The sequence below is a fragment of the Balaenoptera ricei genome, chromosome 10 (assembly GCF_028023285.1).
Source record: "Balaenoptera ricei isolate mBalRic1 chromosome 10, mBalRic1.hap2, whole genome shotgun sequence".
Lineage (NCBI taxonomy): Eukaryota > Metazoa > Chordata > Mammalia > Artiodactyla > Balaenopteridae > Balaenoptera > Balaenoptera ricei.
The window spans coordinates 47402481-47419754 of NC_082648.1; the positions used below are offsets into that span (position 1 = coordinate 47402481).

The window sequence follows — 17274 nt, forward strand, 5'->3', positions numbered from 1 at the left end:
TTATTCTCTATAGGTTGTTTCCCTCAATGAGTCCCTTGCATGTCTAGTTCTGTCTTGGCGTCTGAACCAACACACAGGGATATTGACAGGACCTGCCTTATGGGGCTGTTGTGAGAATTCAGTAAGTTAATATATGTGAAATGCTTAGAACAGGGCCTGATACACAGCAAGTGCTATGCAAGCGTTAGCTGCTTTTGTTGTTATTTTATTATGCTTTAGATCTCAAGTTATATTTTACTCTCACTAGGAAACTTCTCAGATCTCCCTGGACTGGCTTGGAAGCTTCTCCTGAATGCTCCAACAGCATCCTGCCCTTACTTCTATTATGGTTGGCCCTCCATATCTACGAGTTTTGCACCTGCAGATTCAACCATCCACAGATCAAAAATATTAGAAAAAAAATTTCCAGAAAGTTCCAAAAGGCAAAACTTGAATTTGCTGCATGCCAGCAACTATTTACATAGCATTTACATTGTTTTTATAACTAATTATCGATACATAGCATTTACATTGTGTTTACGACTATTCCATAACACTTAGATTGAATTAGGTATTATAAGTAATCTAGAGATGATTTAAAGTGTACGGGAGGATGTTCATAGGTTATATGCAAATACTATGCCATTTTACATAAGGGATGTAAACATCTTCAGATTTTGGTATCTGTGAAGGGTCCTGTAACCAGTCCTCTGTGGATACCAAGGGACGACTGTATACTGCATTGTTTTCTTGTCAGTCTTTACACTTAGACTGTGAATTCAATGAATAATGGAACTTGTTTTGTTCACTATGTGTATCAGTGCCTAACATCATGTCTGACTCATAGTAGATGTTGAATTGATGTTTGTTGAATGAAAATGATGGTTCAGTGGAGGCTTAACAGATGAGTATTATTTGTCAAGTGGATGAGAGCTGGGAAAGAAGGAATTGTAGAGAGAGTTGTATACTGAGGCATGAAAAGCCTGTACTGTGTGGAGTACTGCAAGGTGCTTGTTATGACTAAAGAGTAGGGTACAAAAGAGGTGTGGTAAAAGAGAAAGCTAAGAAGGAAATCAAGGGCCAGAGCACTGGGAAGACCTTAAAGCCAAGCTAAGGTAGGCATTGTGTAGGCCTTATGATGTCCTACTGGGCTCACACCCATCTTTGACCTCTACCTATGACTTTATGAGTCATATGTTAGTTCAGCCAACAACTATAGATTGCCCCAAATGGTGGATGTTTCTCTAGAACTACATATAGAAAGGTAGGCATCTCTGAACACTCATTTCAATAATGCATCTGATTGGTCTATATTTACGAACTGCTTTGGCTGCAATGTCTCACCCAAACTGCTGGGTCTCTTAACTAATCTCTTTGCCTTCATCCCACCCCTCCCTGTTTAATCCATCCTCCACTCCCACTGTGAGACAGATCTTTCTAAAGCTAAATCTGGACATCTTAGTCTTCAGTTTAATACCTTCTAATGGCACACCCTTGTTGCCTCTAAGATAACATCCAGATTCCTTAGTGTGACCCACAGGACCCTTCCTAGTCTGGCCCTTCACTACCTCATCTTCCATTTCTTCCTCTGTGTGCTCTCTGCATCACCTGAACTTCTCGTAGGTATCAGGAAGTTTTATGCTGCTCACCACTCCATTCATGTACACACTATTGCTGCCTGGAATGTCCTTTTATCCTTGTCCACTTTTTTTTTTTTTTTTAGAATTTTATTTATTTTTTTGTACAGCAGGTTCTTATTAGTTATCCATTTTATACATATTAGTGTATATATGTCAATCCCAATCCCCCAATTCATCACACCACCACCCACCCCGCCACCCACCTTGTCCACTTTTTGAACTCTTAACTATTTTATTGGAAGTAGTTCCAAAATCACTGCCTCTGTGAATCTGTTTCTAACTTTGCAGGCAGTGGGTCACCCTCCTTTATAGTCTCATTAGACTGTATATACTTTTGTTTGGCATCTACCACATCGCAGTGCATTTGTTTGGTTACTTCCCTGACTTCCCCCTCTAGACTATGGCTAGAGGGTAGGACCAAGTATTAGTTAATACAGAGTCCCAGCACTTAGTGCAATGCCTGGCACATAGTCAATACTCAGTAAATACTAGTTAAAGAAAAAAGGAAGGAATAAAATGAAAGCTCTTCTTTTTCTTTTCTTTTTATAAAAAATGATTTATTTTTGGCTGCGTTGGCTCTTCGTTGCTGCGCGCGGGCTTTCTCTAGTTGCGGCAAGAGGGGGCTACTCTTGATTGCAGTGCGCAGGCTTCACATTGCAGCGGCTTCTCTTGTTGCGGAGCACGGGCTCTAGGCACACAGGCTTCAGTAGTTGTGGCACGCAGGCTCAGTAGTTGTGGCGCACGGGCTTAGTTGCTCCACGGCATGTGGGATCTTCCTGGACCAGGGCTTGAACCCGTGTCCCTGCATTGCAGGTGGATTCTTAGCCACTGCACCACCAGGGAAGTCCCTCTTCTTTTTCTTTTGAAGGAGGTCCCCTCACCATGTGGCTGTACCTGGCGGTCCTCGTGGGCCTGTACTACCTCCTGCGCTGGTACCGGGAGAGGCAGGTGGTGAGCCACCTCCAGGACAAGTTCGTCTTCATCACGGGCTGTGACTCAGGCTTCGGGAACCTGCTGGCCAGGCAGCTGCACCTGCGAGGCTTGAGGGTTCTGGCTGCGTGTCTGACGGAGCAGGGGGCCGAGCAGCTGAGGAACCAGACATCAGACAGGCTGGAGACAGTGATCCTGGACGTCACCAAGACTGAGAGCATCGCTGCGGCCACTGAGTGGGTGAAGGAGCGTGTGGGGGACAGAGGTATGGAGAAGTATTTTCTTCTTTCATTTACTTAGGAATGAAGATGTTAAAGTTTTATGTGTATATATATATTATATATATATAATCTCAAAAGCAGGGCTTGAAAAGCTGGCTTTGTCATTTGAAGGACAGTTGTGATCTTCTGCAGTGTTTCATTTTCTTAACAATGTTTACATTGAAAAATGAACTCAGTAGATTTGAGGCTGTTATCTCACCTTGCAAGTGGAGTATTTACAACCGCAATTCTTTATGTCTGAAGAATTTTCAAGGTGTTCTTAAGAATCTGATTCTTCTTCCCTTGGCTACTATCTAAAATATAGACATCCCTGGAAGTCAGCCTTTGGTCCTCTTCTGTTTTTAAAAAAAGTTTTCATTTTATTTTACTTTTTCTAATTAATAGACTGTATTTCTTAGAGCAGTTATAGGTTTATAGAAAAGTTGAAAAGTACAGAGTTCCCATATACAAACCCCCCTCTTACAGTTTCTCCTGTTATTAATATCTTGCATGTGTAGTACATTTATTACATTGATAAACCAATATTGATACATTATCATTAACTAAAGTCCATAGTTTACATTAGGATCCACTTTGTGTTGTATGGTTCTATGGGTTTTGCCAAGTGTAAAATATCCTGTATCTACCGTTATAGTACAATATAATGTAGAATAATTTCAGTGCCCTAAAAATCCTCTGTGCTCCACCTATTCATCTCCTCTGCTCTCCCCACCTCCCCCCAAACCCTGGCAACTATGCAGCTTTTTACTGTTTCCATAGTTTTACCTTTTCCCAAATGTCATGTAGTTGGAAGCATATTGTATGTAGTCTTTTAGACTGGCTTCTTTCATTTAACAATATGCATTTAATGTCCCTCCATGTTTTCCTGTGGCTTGATAGCTCATTTCATTTTATCACTGAATAATATTCCATTGTATGTACCACAGTTTGTTTATCCATTCACTTACTGAAGGACATCTTGGTTGGTTTTAATTTTTGGCAATTATGGATAAATCCTCTTTTCTAAGTTTCACTTTCTCTGGATATTATCCAAATCCTCTTTGATCCCCTTCTTTTTCCTCCACTTGTTTTATGATTCAATAGATCCTGATAATTGGACCTCTTAAATATATACTCATCCTAGGAGTTGCAAACTAGTAATAAAATTGTTTTGTTTGGATTGAAGAATGTTGTTTTTTTTTTAAATTTACTTTAAATTAGAAAATTTACTTTAAAATATTACTCCTACCTGAGGATGTTCTTGACTCTAGAGTCAGGAGTTATGGGTAGTTATAGCCTCTGTGCTGTGCACAGTGGTTTATTTCTACTGTATTGTTATTATTATTTTTATTGTTTTCCCATCTGTTAGAGAGTGTGCTCCTTGAGGACATGGACCTCTCTTACCCATTATTGTATTTCCAGTTTCCGACATATTGTCTGGTACATGTTAAGGGCTCAACAAATGTTGAATGGACCCCAGTTACCCATAGTTTAACCTATTACCTTTTTGTCCTTGATTTCTAAATTATTTCTTCCCTGAATTCCCAACTACTTGCTGGCTTTCTCATCTGGAAATTCTGCTGGAACCTCAAACTCACCAAATCTAAAGGAGGAAGGACTCTTATTATCTCATCGCCACCAAATCTTCTTTTCTTTTTGGTCCTTGGGGCCGATTCTTCCCTCCTCCCCACAACACCAGAGCTCAAGATAGGCAGTTTTACTTTCAGTCCTTTGGAAGTCCTTTCTATCTCTATCCCTAAAGTGATAGTGTAGCCATTTAGGATTCCAGTTTAATGCAGAAAGTGTCTTTTATTAGACTCCCTACCTTAGGTGGGCCCTGGACTTCATGTCTTCTTATTGTATATGTTTTTTGATGCTATAAGTACTAAAGTTCAAACTCACACTGGTTGGCAAATTCCCTCGAATCAAAAGCTACCGTCAGGGTTCTGTTTATCCTCTCTGGATTCCTGCCTTCTCTTAGTTTTTGGCCTGACCTTCCTTTACCTTCTTAGTGATAGATGTGTTTAAGAAGATTGAAAAAATATGTTTTGTCTAGCATTTTTAGTTGTCTTCAGCAGGAAGATTGATCAAGGTAGAAGTCTGTCGTTTTTGCGTGAAACTGAACTCCTGCTTTGATTTTTATTGTTTCAGGGCTCTGGGGTCTGGTCAACAATGCAGGCACTTTTCACCCACATGGCTACACTGAGTGGCTGAAGATTGAGGCCTATATGAATACCCTCAAAGTGAACCTCATTGGTTTGATAGAGGTGACCTTGAGCATGCTTCCCTTGGTAAGGAGAGCACAGGGGAGGATTGTCAATGTCTCCAGCATTCTGGGAAGAATTGCTTTCTTTGGAGGAGTCTACTCTTCCACCAAGTATGGAGTGGAAGCCTTTTCAGATATTCTGAGGTAACTCCAAGTTAAAACAAAAGCAACTACTGAGCACTTAAATATGTCTCAGACACCATGCTAGTCACTTTCACCTACATTATCTGTTTTTTTTAATTTTTAAAATTAAAAAAAAATTAATTTTTGTCTCCATTGGGTCTTCGTTGCTGCACGCAGGCTCTCTCTAGTTGCGGCGAGCGGGGGCTACTCTTCGTTGCAGTGCGCGAGCTTCTCATTGTGGTGGCTTCTCTTGTTGCGGAGCACAGGCTCTAGGCATGCAGGCTTCAGTAGTTGTGGCACGTGGGCTCAGTAGTTGTGGCTTGCGGGCTCTAGAGCGCAGGCTCAGTAGTTGTGGCGCACGGGCTTAATTGCTCCGCAGCATGTGGGATCTTCCCGGACCAGGGCTCGAACCTGTGTCCCCTGCATTAGCAGGCGGATTCTTAACCACTGCGCCACCAGGGAAGTCCCAGCAGGTGGATTCTTAACCACTGCACCACCAGGGAAGCCCTCATCTGCATTATCTTATTTCATCACTTCCAAAATCTGATGTGTAAGTATTATAACTAGTCTGTTTTATACAGGAAACTGAGGCTCAGATTTTGGTATCTTTCTCAAAGTTCAGCTGCAACGACCATGATTTGGCAGACCTGTGTTTTGACCCCAAGTCTCTGTCTCCTGTCACCACATCACATTTTAACTCTCAAGATTTATCCTTAAGAAAATTTCATTTCTGAAGAGAGGATGACTGTCTTCCTTCCTCCTTAAAGTAAACCTGTCCTCGTTTCTTCACAGTGACTCTTTCTGGTGCTCATCTGCTTCTAACTAACTTTTTCCATCCCTTTACTCTGTATATCTTTTCTTTATCTAATAACTTCTTTTCTTTCTTATAGCTTCAGTTTGCCACAATCCCTAATCGCCCTGCCTCTACCTCCTGGTTTTTTAAAATACATCATTTCAGCGTCATGCCCCTCTATCAGCTGCTCCTTCTTTTTATAGTCCCCCTTATATTTTAATTTCTGAGACAGAGATTCCTACTGGCTGAGTTCATTTTTTGTGTGCCGGGTGACACCACATCATGTGATATTTTTTGCACTTATTATGTGTCAGGCACTGTTGTGAGTACTTTCCATCTAATAAATCATTTAATTTTCATGGCAACCCAATGAGGAAGGAATTATTTTATCTTTATTGTATTGACTATACCTAGGGAAACTGAGGCACAGAGGTTCAGTAATTTGCCAAGGCCATATAGGTAATAACAGGCAGAGTCACTGTCTAGTCCTGAGAGGGGTTCCCCTCCCATCAAGTACCATTCCTGGTCCAGTCAGCTATAGACATGAGGGTGCAGTCACATGGTACAAAATAGTGCTGCACAGACTCTCCTTTAGCAGGGGCTGACTCTAGGGCAGTTTCACTTGGAAATGAGCTATAAATATTATAGGCATCATGTATTAGCTTCCTATGGCTGCTGTAATAAATTACCACAAGTAATTTATGGTGTATGGTGTCCTACAACAACACATATTTATTCCCTCACAGTTCTGGAGTCTAGAAGTCTGAAATCAGTATCACTGGGCTAAAATCAGTTGTTGACAGGGCCATGTTCCTTCCAGAGGCTCTAGGAGAGAATCCATTACTTGCCTCTTCCAGCTTCTGGTGGCCGCCAGCATTCCTTGGCTTGTGACCACATCACTCCAATCTCTGCTTTCATGATCATGCTGCCTTCTCTTCCTCTGTTGGTCTTCAAATCTACCTCTGCCTCTCTTATAAGGATAGTTGTGATTGCATTTAGGACGCACCCAGATAATCTGGCACAGTTTTCCTATCTCAAGATCCTTAACTCAATCAAACTTGCAAAATCTTTGCCACATAAGGTAACATTTACAGGTTCCGGGGATTAGGACCTGATATCTTTGGGGGCCATTATTTAGCCTACCACATGCCATGACTGGTATATATCTAATACATTGTGCATATATTATCTGCTTAGGAAGGGAGTAGGGAAATAACCGTGGACACTACATGAGTTGTTACTATGTGGCAGGCACCTTGCCTGGCTTTCTGCCTACCCAACATCCTGTCTACTTCCACAGGGCTGCTGCCTGCTGATTTACTACCACTCATGACTCTTGGACTCCTTGACTCATTCCCAGACCAAGAGCAAAGATATGCCCTTCCAACCTTTAAATCACTAATTCCTTTAGAAAATTCCAGTTTGCCTTAATTGTGCTAAGGATAAACAGGAAAAGGAAGTTTTGTCCCACATTTGAACTGGAGTTTTAGAGGGGCTGGAGATGTTGTGGTGTGTTGGGAATGTGTGAGAAAGCTGCAAGGGGAAATGCGATGTAGAGGGCTGAAGCACCCCTGGCTTGTGTAGCCCCTCCTTCTTCCCCAGCGCACACATGCACCTGGAGAATCATTTTCTGAAGCTCTGACTTGGAAGGTTTTAGGTTTTGGTTTGACAAGGGAGGCTTTTCCTTTAGAGCAGTGGTTCTTAACTTTTAGCATGCCTCAGAGCCAGCTGAAGGGCTTGTTCAAACAGATTATTGGTTCTCACCCCCAGAGTTTCTGACTGTAAGTTTGGACTGGGGCTCAGTAATCTGCATTTCCAACAAGCTCCCAGATGCTGATGCTGTTGAACCGGGGTCTACACTTTGAGAACCACTCATGGCTTTAGAGGCTTATGATGCTTTATGTTTTACATTCTTATGGACCATGGTTCCAAACATTTCTCCTTGACATCAGCTTGGGCTTCATCTTCTCGAGCAAGGCTGCTTGAACCTCTAGATCAGGGAGCGCCCCTCATCACTGTCCCTGGAGTACTGAGAGAATACCTCTCACATGGTGCACCATGTCATCTTACTTTACTTGGTGAAGGCAGCACTTAGCACAGTGCCTGGTACATACACAGCTCCTGATAAGTATTTTTGGAACTGTTTTTTGAACTAACCCGAATATTCTGGGATGACCAATGGCCTGTAATTTTAATGCCCACATCATATTCCACTAATGGTCTCTTGCAGTCTTTGAAAACACTGTAATTTTGCACAGCCCCCTGCTCTGTGTGTGCAGTTTCTGCTGCCTGGTATTCCATTCCACCTCTTTCCTCACTGGGAAATTTCCTCTTTATCCTTCCAGGCTCAAATGAAACATTTTCTCCTCACTGAAGCCTTCTCTGACTCTCTCAGAACATCTACATCCTCCTCTCTACTTATGTAGCCCCTTGAATACCTCTCCTTTAAATTCTTTTGAATTGTGTTGCAATTATTTGCTTACTTGTCAGACTCACCCACTGTGAGCTTTTTGGGGTGGTGAACAGAGTCTTAATTTACTGAGATTGTGCATGTAAAACACTTAGCACAGTAGATGCCATAAAAATGCTAATCTTCTTTATTATTCCTTATATTTTTCATATTTCCAGTGTATAGCACATGGTAGAAACTTAATGACTGTTAAATGAGTGGGTGTAGGATTGAATGGTTATGGTAGTTTGTATAATCATGTCCCAATTGTTGCATCTAGGGATGTTTAAAATTTTATTTTTTTCCTTTCCATTTCTTTATTCTTTAAAATATTCAGTAAAGGTGTTTTTATAACTATTTTTTGTTTTGTTTTGTTTCTTCCCTGAGAACATTGAAATTGTGGTATCTTTCAATCAGAGGAGTTAACTTGAGGGTTTTTTTTTTCCTAGGCGTGAGCTTCAACATTTTGGGGTGAAAATCAGCATAGTTGAACCTGGCTACTTCAGAACAGGAATGACAGATATGCAGAAGTCCTCAGAGGCAGTGAAACAAGTCTGGAAAGAAGTCCCTGTGCATATTAAGGAGTCCTATGGACAGAAGTTTTTTGATACCTGTGAGCTTTTCTTTTGATGGTATAATGGATAACCTTGCATGAGAAGGGCAAAGAGGGTTGGTGGAGAATGATTGGTAGATCTTCTGAGAAAACTCCTTAAACAAAGCTTCCCAAGACAAGAGGAGTTCAGGAAGGTCCCAGTGCCTTCATGGTTGGCTTGGTGATGGCTGTTGAGGCTGAGGAAGAGGCCATATAGGCAGCCTACGGCCAGGGCCTGCCCTGCCTTGTCACCTATGAGCCTGGCCACCTGAGCACCAGGGAGGTATTACATAGTTAGAGGCATGGAGCCTCTAGAGGGTCTTGGGAGGGGGTGCCCCTCCACAGTTTGTCAGGACTGGTGTGGGAGGCCTGCTTAACTAAAGTTCAGCCTTCAATATTATCTACCCTTTGGGTAACAGCCTAGCCACAAACTCCACGTTTTATTGTGAGGGGAGGGAGGGTATATATAGGTGGGGAGAGGTAAGTGAGTTAGGACCGGATTTGCAGGGCCCTATTGGCCATTCCCAGAGGCTAGACCTCATGTGCAGGCCATGGGAGCCTTGTAGGAGTGAGATGGTTTAATTTTGTGTAAGAATGCCATTCTGATGATCTGGAGGAGGAGGCAGTTTTGGGGGAACAGGGAAGGCAGTCCTCTAAGTAGAATTAAGTCATGCACACTGTGTGGGTCTGCACCTTCCTGGGGGGAAGGGATGCATTTTCTTCACACAGAGAAGTCAGCAGCTTGCCAAGGGCCAAGGGAGCAGCTCTCTTTTCCCTTTTACAAAAAGGCCCTGTGGTGGGTAGCAGTAGCCCTGTCTCTGGCTTTGGGTGATATTGCCATACAGAGAAAAGAAGAAGGGGGATGTGCAGACAGAAGAGTCCCGACCTACAACCCTGTCTTCTGGGTGCATCAGGCCTAAGAGGGTCACCATCAACAGAGGGGAGAGAAATTGGAACAAGGAAAGGCTGACAGAAAACTTCCTCAGCCTCTCAGAACTCAAGCTAGAGAACTACAGTTCCTAACATGTCAGGGGCACAGCCATTGTTCTAAGCTCTTCTCCACCTAAAGTTTTAAACTATTAGGAAATTTGTTTCCCCTTGCGAGTACATGTAGTTTGGCAATAGAAATCAAAGGAAAATAGAATTTACTAAGAAGTGACCATATATAAAAGGAGGGATATATGTATTTCATGATTTAAGGAGTTGAAATTGTTCATATACTTGTCCATGGATCAGAATAATTTAGATCAGTGCTGTCCAACAGATATATGAGAGCCACATATGTCATCTTAAATTTTCTAGTAGCTACTTTTTAAAAAAGGAAAAGAAACAGGTTAAATAAATTTTAATAATACATTTTATTTAAGACCAATATATCCAAAATACTATCATTTCAACATTTATTATCAATATAAAAGCTATTAATAAGATATTTTATATTCTTTTTCCCGTTAGTCTTTGAAAATTGGTGTGTATTTTACACTTATAGCACATCTCAACTTGCATGCTAAATTTTCCTAGGACGTACTTCTTCTGTATTTGTATTAATACAATTTATGGTTACCAGCAGCATTATTCATAAGAGCCCCAGAGTGGAAACAATTCAAGTGTCCATCGACTGTTGAATGGGTAAACAAAATGTGGTATAGCCCTACAATGGAATATTACTTGGCAATTAAAAGAAATGAAATACTGATCCTTGCTATGACAGGATGAACCTTGAGAACATTTTGCCCCTGAAAGAAACCAGTCACAAAAGACCACAGTGTATGATTCATTTACATGAAATGTCCAGAAAAGGCAAGCCATAGAGACAGAAAGTAGATTGGTGGTTGCCTAGGGCTGGGTGGGTTGTCAGGAAATGGGAGTGATTGCTAATGGGTATGGGGTTTCTTTTTGGGATGATGAAAATGTCCTAAACTTAGATTGTGGTGATGGTTGCACAACTCTGGATATACTAAAAGTCATTGATTTGTAAACTTTAAATGGATGGTTTTTATGAATGTGAATTATCTCAATAAAGATGTTAAAAATTTCCAGTTGAAAAAGTAGATTCACATACCTATATTGTTCCAAACATACTTAAAAGTTTTCCAATAACAGAATTGAGTTTTAAAATTAAAATTAGTTAAATTAAAAAATTCCGTTTTCAGGGAATTCCCTGGCAGTCCAGTGCTTAGGACTTGGCGCTTTCACCGCTGGGGCCCAGCTTCAGCCGCTGGTCGGGGAACTAAGATACCGCAAGCTGTGCTGCACGGCAACACCTCCCACCCCCCAAAAATTCAGTTTTCAGTCATGCTAGCTGTATTTTAAATGCTCATTAGCTGCATGTGGCTAGTGGCTGTTATATTGGGAAGCACAGGTCTGATTGGCCTAATCCTTGTGGCAATTAAATGTAGTTAGACTTCTGTGACTGCATGCAACAGGATCTTAAAAATATAAGCAATAAGATTGCTGACCGCCATTTTTCTTTTTGTATACAGATCACGATCTCCTGAAACAAGGGATGTTGAGTTGTAGCACAAACCTGAACCTGGTTACTGACTGTATGGAACATGCCCTGACATCTGTGCATCCCCGCACTCGATACTCAGCGGGCTGGGATGCTCAGTTTTTCTTCATCCCTCTATCTTATTTACCTACATCACTGGCAGACTACATATTGACTAGATCTTGGCCCAAACCAGCCCAGGCAGTCTAAAGAAAACTGGTTGGTGGCTCTTGAAATGAAGAAGACAAAAATCTGGAATTGATTGTTAGTGTCCCAATAATCTTTATGTATCATCTATACTTTTTGTAACAATAAGCTTTCTTGCCTAAACTCATTTATCTGGCACCATCAGAGAACCAATAGGTTTTTATTCCAGATATCCAAAGCTTACTCCTTTAGGTGATGAATCTTTACTATTTTAACCATTTTTTGATGATAGTATTTCTAAAAGGCATCAATCTTCCTTGCCCTATTAAACAGAGTAGACTAGAAACAATTTAGCTGGTTTTGATGTTATTTTTTAATGTAAAAGAGTAGCTGTTCTGTGCTGTGATAAACTATTGCTCAGGGACTATTGAGAAATGTGGGTCTGTTTATCCTTAACTTGAAATGGGTCTATACTTTGGTACTTTTAATAAATATTTAATTTTGTTTTCTCCTCCCTATTTGCCAGCTGTTTTGGGATATATTTCTTCCTTATTTAAAAAGAAATGATTTTTAATTTTTAAATCAAAATAATATACACATACATAGTTGAAAATTCAGTTAATACTCAAAAGCTTAAAAATGAAAACACAACAAACAGTTCACCACCTTCATTGCTGTTCCTCAGAGGTGAACGTTTTTGACTTTTAGCTATTTTTTCTGGTATTTACTGCTATATTTCTGAATAATATACTTCATACAGTTTTTCTTGATTTATTAATTTTAGATATTCTCAATTAACTTCCTGTTAGGGTAAATGAGAATTTAGCTTTTTACACCACTTTCCTGACCATTTCCTTTATCCCCATATTTCTAATATAATTTTTATCACATTTCAGTTAAATTAATAGTGTTTGCATTATTAGCATGTGAATTTTTTTGTTTTTCTTGGAGTTAATTATTACCTTGCCTTTTGTTTTTTTTTGTTTTTTTTTGAGCCATGCTGAGGCTTCTGGGATCTCAGTTCCCTGACCAGGGATTGAACCCAGGCCTTGGCAGTGAAAGCCTGGAATCCTAACCACCAGAGAACTCCCTACCTTGCTTTTTTATTTGCATAATTTTTTATTCACTTTAATTTTTTCACCTGTTTTCTCTGATTTCAGAATACTTTCAGTAGTATTCTTTAGATAGTTAAATAGATCATAGAATTATCCATTCCATTTCAACTGATCCAATACAGGATCACACTTTGATTTAATTTTCATGTCCCTGTACTCTAATTTATAATAGTTTCTTAATGTTTTTTTAAAACTTTTAATTTTATATTGGAGTATAGCCGATTAACAATGTTATGATAGTTTCAGGTGCACAGCAAAGCGAGTCAGCCATAGATATACATGTATCCATTCTCCCCCAAACTCCCCTCCCATCCAGGCTGCCACATAACATTGAGCAGAGTTCCCTGTGCCATACAGTAGGTCCTCATTGGTTATCCATTTTAAATATAGCAGTGTGTACATGTTGATTCCAAACTCCCTAACTATCCCTTCCCCCAACCCTTCCCCCCTGGTTTCCTTTGCTGTGCAAAAGCTTGTAAATTTGATTAGGTCCCATTTGTTTATTTTTGCTTTTATTTCTATTGCCTGGGAGACTTACCTAAGAAAACGTTGCTATGATTTATGTCAGAGAATGTTTTGCCTATGTTCTCTTCTAGGAGTTTTATGGTATCATTTATAGTCTTTTTTTTTTTAAATTACTTTAAAATTTATTTTTATTTTTGGCTGCATTGGGTCTTCTTTGTTGCATGGGGGCTTTCTCTAGTTGCAGCGAACGGGGGCTACTCTTCGTTGCAGTGTGCAGTCTTGTCATTGCAGTGGCTCCTCGGTGCCATTGCAGAGCACGAGCTCTAGGCATGTGGGCTTCAGTAGTTGCAGCATGTGGGCTCAGTTGTTGTGGCTCACGGGCTCTAGAGCGCAGGCTCAGTAGTTGTGGCTCACGGGCCTAGTTGCTCTGTGGCATGTGGGATCTTCCCAGACCAGGGCTCAAATCTGTCTCCCCTGCGTTGGCAGGTGGATTTTTAACCACTGCACCACCAGGGAAGTCCCTATAGACTTATATTTAAGTCTTGAAGCTATTTTGAGTTTGTTTTTGCGCATGGTGTGAGGGAGTGTTCTAACTTCATTGATTTTCATGCAGCTGTCCAACTTTCCCATCACTACTTGCTGAAGAGACTGTCTTTTCTCCATTGTATATTCTTGCTACCTTGTTGAAGATTAATTGACCATAGGTGTGTGGGTTTATTTCTGGGCTCTCTATTTTGTTCCATTGATCCATATGTCTGTTTTTGTGCCAGTACCATGCTATTTTGATTACTGTAGCTTTGTAGTATTGTCTGAAGTCTGGGAGGGTTGTGCCTCCAGCTTTGTTCTTTTTTTTTTTTATAAATTTATTTATTTTATTTTTGGCTGTGTTGGGTCTTCATTGCTGCATGTGGGCTTTCTCTAGTTGTGGTGAGCGGGGCCTACTCTTTGTTGCAGTGCACGGGCTTCTCATAGCGGTGGCTTCTCTTGTTGCGGAACACAGGCTCTAGGTCCGTGGGCTTCAGTAGTTGTGGCTCGCAGGCTCTAGAATGCAGGCTCAGTAGCTGTGGTGCACGGGATTAGTTGCTCTGTGGCATGTGGGATCTTCCCAGACCAGGGCTCGAACCCATGTCCCCTGCATTGGCACGTGGATTCTTAACTACTGCACCACCAGGGAAGCCCCACTCAGGCACTTCTTTTTATCTAAAGTCTATACGTTATCAAGAAAATAGACATTAGAGATCATCTGAAGCATAGTGTCACCATCAAAGTTTTGGCAACAAACCTCCAATAGGCCTGACCCAAATATCTTGGAAAAGCTGTCTCATCAGATGTCATCTGCTTCAATTCCAGGAAATCTTTACTTTTAGGTCACCAGATGATGTACAGGTCCAGTCAGGGTTTGGCGCTTTCTTTCTTTCTTTTTTTTAAATAAATTTTTATTGGAGTATGGTTGCTTTACAATGTTGTGTTAGTTTCTGCTATATAGCAAAGTGAATCAGCTGTACGTATACATATGTCCCCTCTTTTTTGGATTTCCTTCCCATTTAGGTCACCACAGAGCACTGAGTAGAGTTCCCTGTGCTATACAGTAGGTTCTCATTAGTCGGTGCTTTCTTTAAGTGTGTCACATGAATCCAAGAGTCTTTTCCTTGGGGTTCAGTGGCACAAGGGTTGGTTAGCAGTACCTGATAGGGGCCTCTCCAACAAGGTTGAAGAGAGTTCTTCTGGAGATGTCTTTTGCTATAGATGAAATCTCCATTTTGCGACTTGTGATGCTTAAGGTCTTAATCTCCTGAGAGTCCACTGTGAAAAGACTCCTCTAACAAAACATGGCTATTTTTAATGGAAACAATTAGGCCTTTGCAATACTGGAGTTTCTCTCCTTTTATCAGTTGTGGGTCAAAAGAAGCAAGAGCCAAGTGTGTTGGGCATCCTGTACTATCTCAAAGGGTGAGACTTTATGAGTTCCAAAAGTGGTGGATCTGAAATAAGAAGCACCAGTGTCAATGCTTTTGGCTAAGGTATTTGGAGGGCCTCTACAAATTTTGCCAAATAAGTCTTAATAATGTTGTTGGTGCATTCAACTAAACCAGAGGATTGAGGGTGGTAAACACAGTAAAAGTGTTGTAAAATTGGCCAAAGAGTGCAAACTTGTCAAAGTATCTGGCCAGTAAAATAGGTTCCTCAGTCACTATGAAGTTTGAGAGGAGTTCCCCAGGTAGGGATAATCTTTTCCAAATGGAATTTAGCCACAGAAGAGGCAGTAGCCTGCTTGCAAGGGAAGGCTTCAGTGCAGTGTGAAAACATACAGATCATGACTAAAACATATTTATATCCATTAGACACAGGAAGTTGTAGGAAATCCATTTGCCTACAAATGTAGGAAAATCCATCAAAAGAAGTTGCAGTAGCATACCTAGCACAATATTTGCCATTGTCACCTTTTAAATAAGAACCAGCAATGAACCACAAGAAGTCAGTGTTACCTAAAGGAACTTCCTTTAGATCATCACAAAGAGTGAGAAGATGATCTGTCAGCATTAAGAAATTGTGAGAGGGACTTCCCTGGTGGCGCAGTGGTTAAGAATCCACCTACCAATGCAGGGGACAAGGATTCAAGCCCTGGTCCAGGAAGATCCCACATGCCGTGGAGCAACTAAGCCCGTGCGCCACAACTACTGAGCCTGCACTCTAGAGCCCACGTGCCGCAACTACTGAAGCCTGCGCACCTAGAGCCCACGCTCTGCAACAAGAGAAGCCACCGCAATGAGAAGCCCACGCACCACAAGGAAGAGTAGCCTCCGCTTGCTGCAACTAGAGAAAGCCCGCACAGCAACGAAGACCCAAGGCAGCCAAAAATAAAATATAAATAAATAGATATATTTAAAAAAATAAAAGAAATTGTGAGGGACGTTGTTGGCAATGGAGGGAAGAAGAGTAGCAGGGTTAATGGTTGAAGGGGGATGAAAACATACAAACTTCCTATTCTAAAATACATAAGTCATGGGGATATAATACACAGCATGCAACTATATTAATACTGTATTGCCTATTGAAAGTTGCTAAGAGAGTAAATCTTTAAAGTTCTCATGACGAGAGAAAAATTCTGTAACTGTGGTGATGGATGTTAACTAGACTTATTGTGGTGATCATTTCACAATATATACAAATATGGAATCATTATGTTGTACAAGTGAAACTAATATCATGTATGTGAATTATACCTCAATTAAAAAAAAAAAGAATAACAAGTATAAATTGAGTTCTGCTGATATGTGGACATGGGGCTATTTTTAATTCTTCCCTGAGAGTCATTAAATTTATATAATTTTTATTGAAACAACAACAAAATGAGTAGCAGGGTTAACATTACTACAACATAAAAGAGTAATGTGAGGGGCGGTTAACAAAAAGACTTCATAAGAATTGTGGTGGCTGACTGAGAAATGTTGTGTGTGGTGAGAATTCAGGAGAGCTTCTACTGTATTAGGTACAAAAATGGTTAAAGGGGATCCCATAATGATTTTTCTGATAGTCTTAACCAAAAGGGCAGTAACTGTAGTGGCTCTAGGGCAAGGGGGTAGGGGGGAATCTCTGTGCCACAGGGTTCAGTTTCTGGCTATAATACACTAATGGGTCAATGGTGGTCCAATGTTTTTGGGTGAGTACCCCAAGGGCATTTCCCTCCTTTTCAAATACAAAAAGGAAAAAAAGAATCTGATCATTGGTGTGACTAAGGGCACTGGGTTCATCAAACTCCTTTAAGGACTTGAAAGCTGTGTTGTCCATAAAATTGGGTCAGAGTTGTTATTGTTTAGTAAAAGATACAGAGGTTTGACCATAAAAGAGAAATTTGGAATCCAATTTTGGCAATAACCAACTAGCCAGAGAAAACCTCACTTAGTTTTGGGTTTGGGGAAACTTAGGACACCACAAAGTCTATCTGGATCTAGGTGTAGCCCTTGTTCTCATATCAGATGACCTATTGCAGGGGTCCCCAACCCCTGGGCCACGCACGAACTGG

The 17274-nt window shown here is 40.9% G+C and overlaps 1 protein-coding gene across 7 annotated transcripts in view; it reads left to right on the forward strand.

The window, feature by feature from the left end:
- LOC132373316 (17-beta-hydroxysteroid dehydrogenase type 6) overlaps nt 1–12019 on the forward strand; it is a 32384-nt gene extending 20365 nt beyond the window's left edge. For 5 of the 7 annotated variants that reach the window (XM_059936229.1, XM_059936232.1, XM_059936230.1 and 2 more), the window contains 4 exons: nt 2488–2814; nt 4961–5219; nt 8890–9053; nt 11516–12019. In XM_059936229.1, the coding sequence (XP_059792212.1) occupies nt 2488–2814; nt 4961–5219; nt 8890–9053; nt 11516–11733 (968 nt within the window). In that variant the 3' untranslated portion in view covers nt 11734–12019. Of the gene's footprint in view, nt 1–647; nt 1095–2432; nt 2815–4960; nt 5220–8889; nt 9054–11515 lie in introns of those variants that run through there. The other 2 variants (XM_059936236.1, XM_059936234.1) reach the window with 2 other exon arrangements.
- The last annotated feature ends 5255 nt before the right edge of the window (nt 12020–17274 follow it).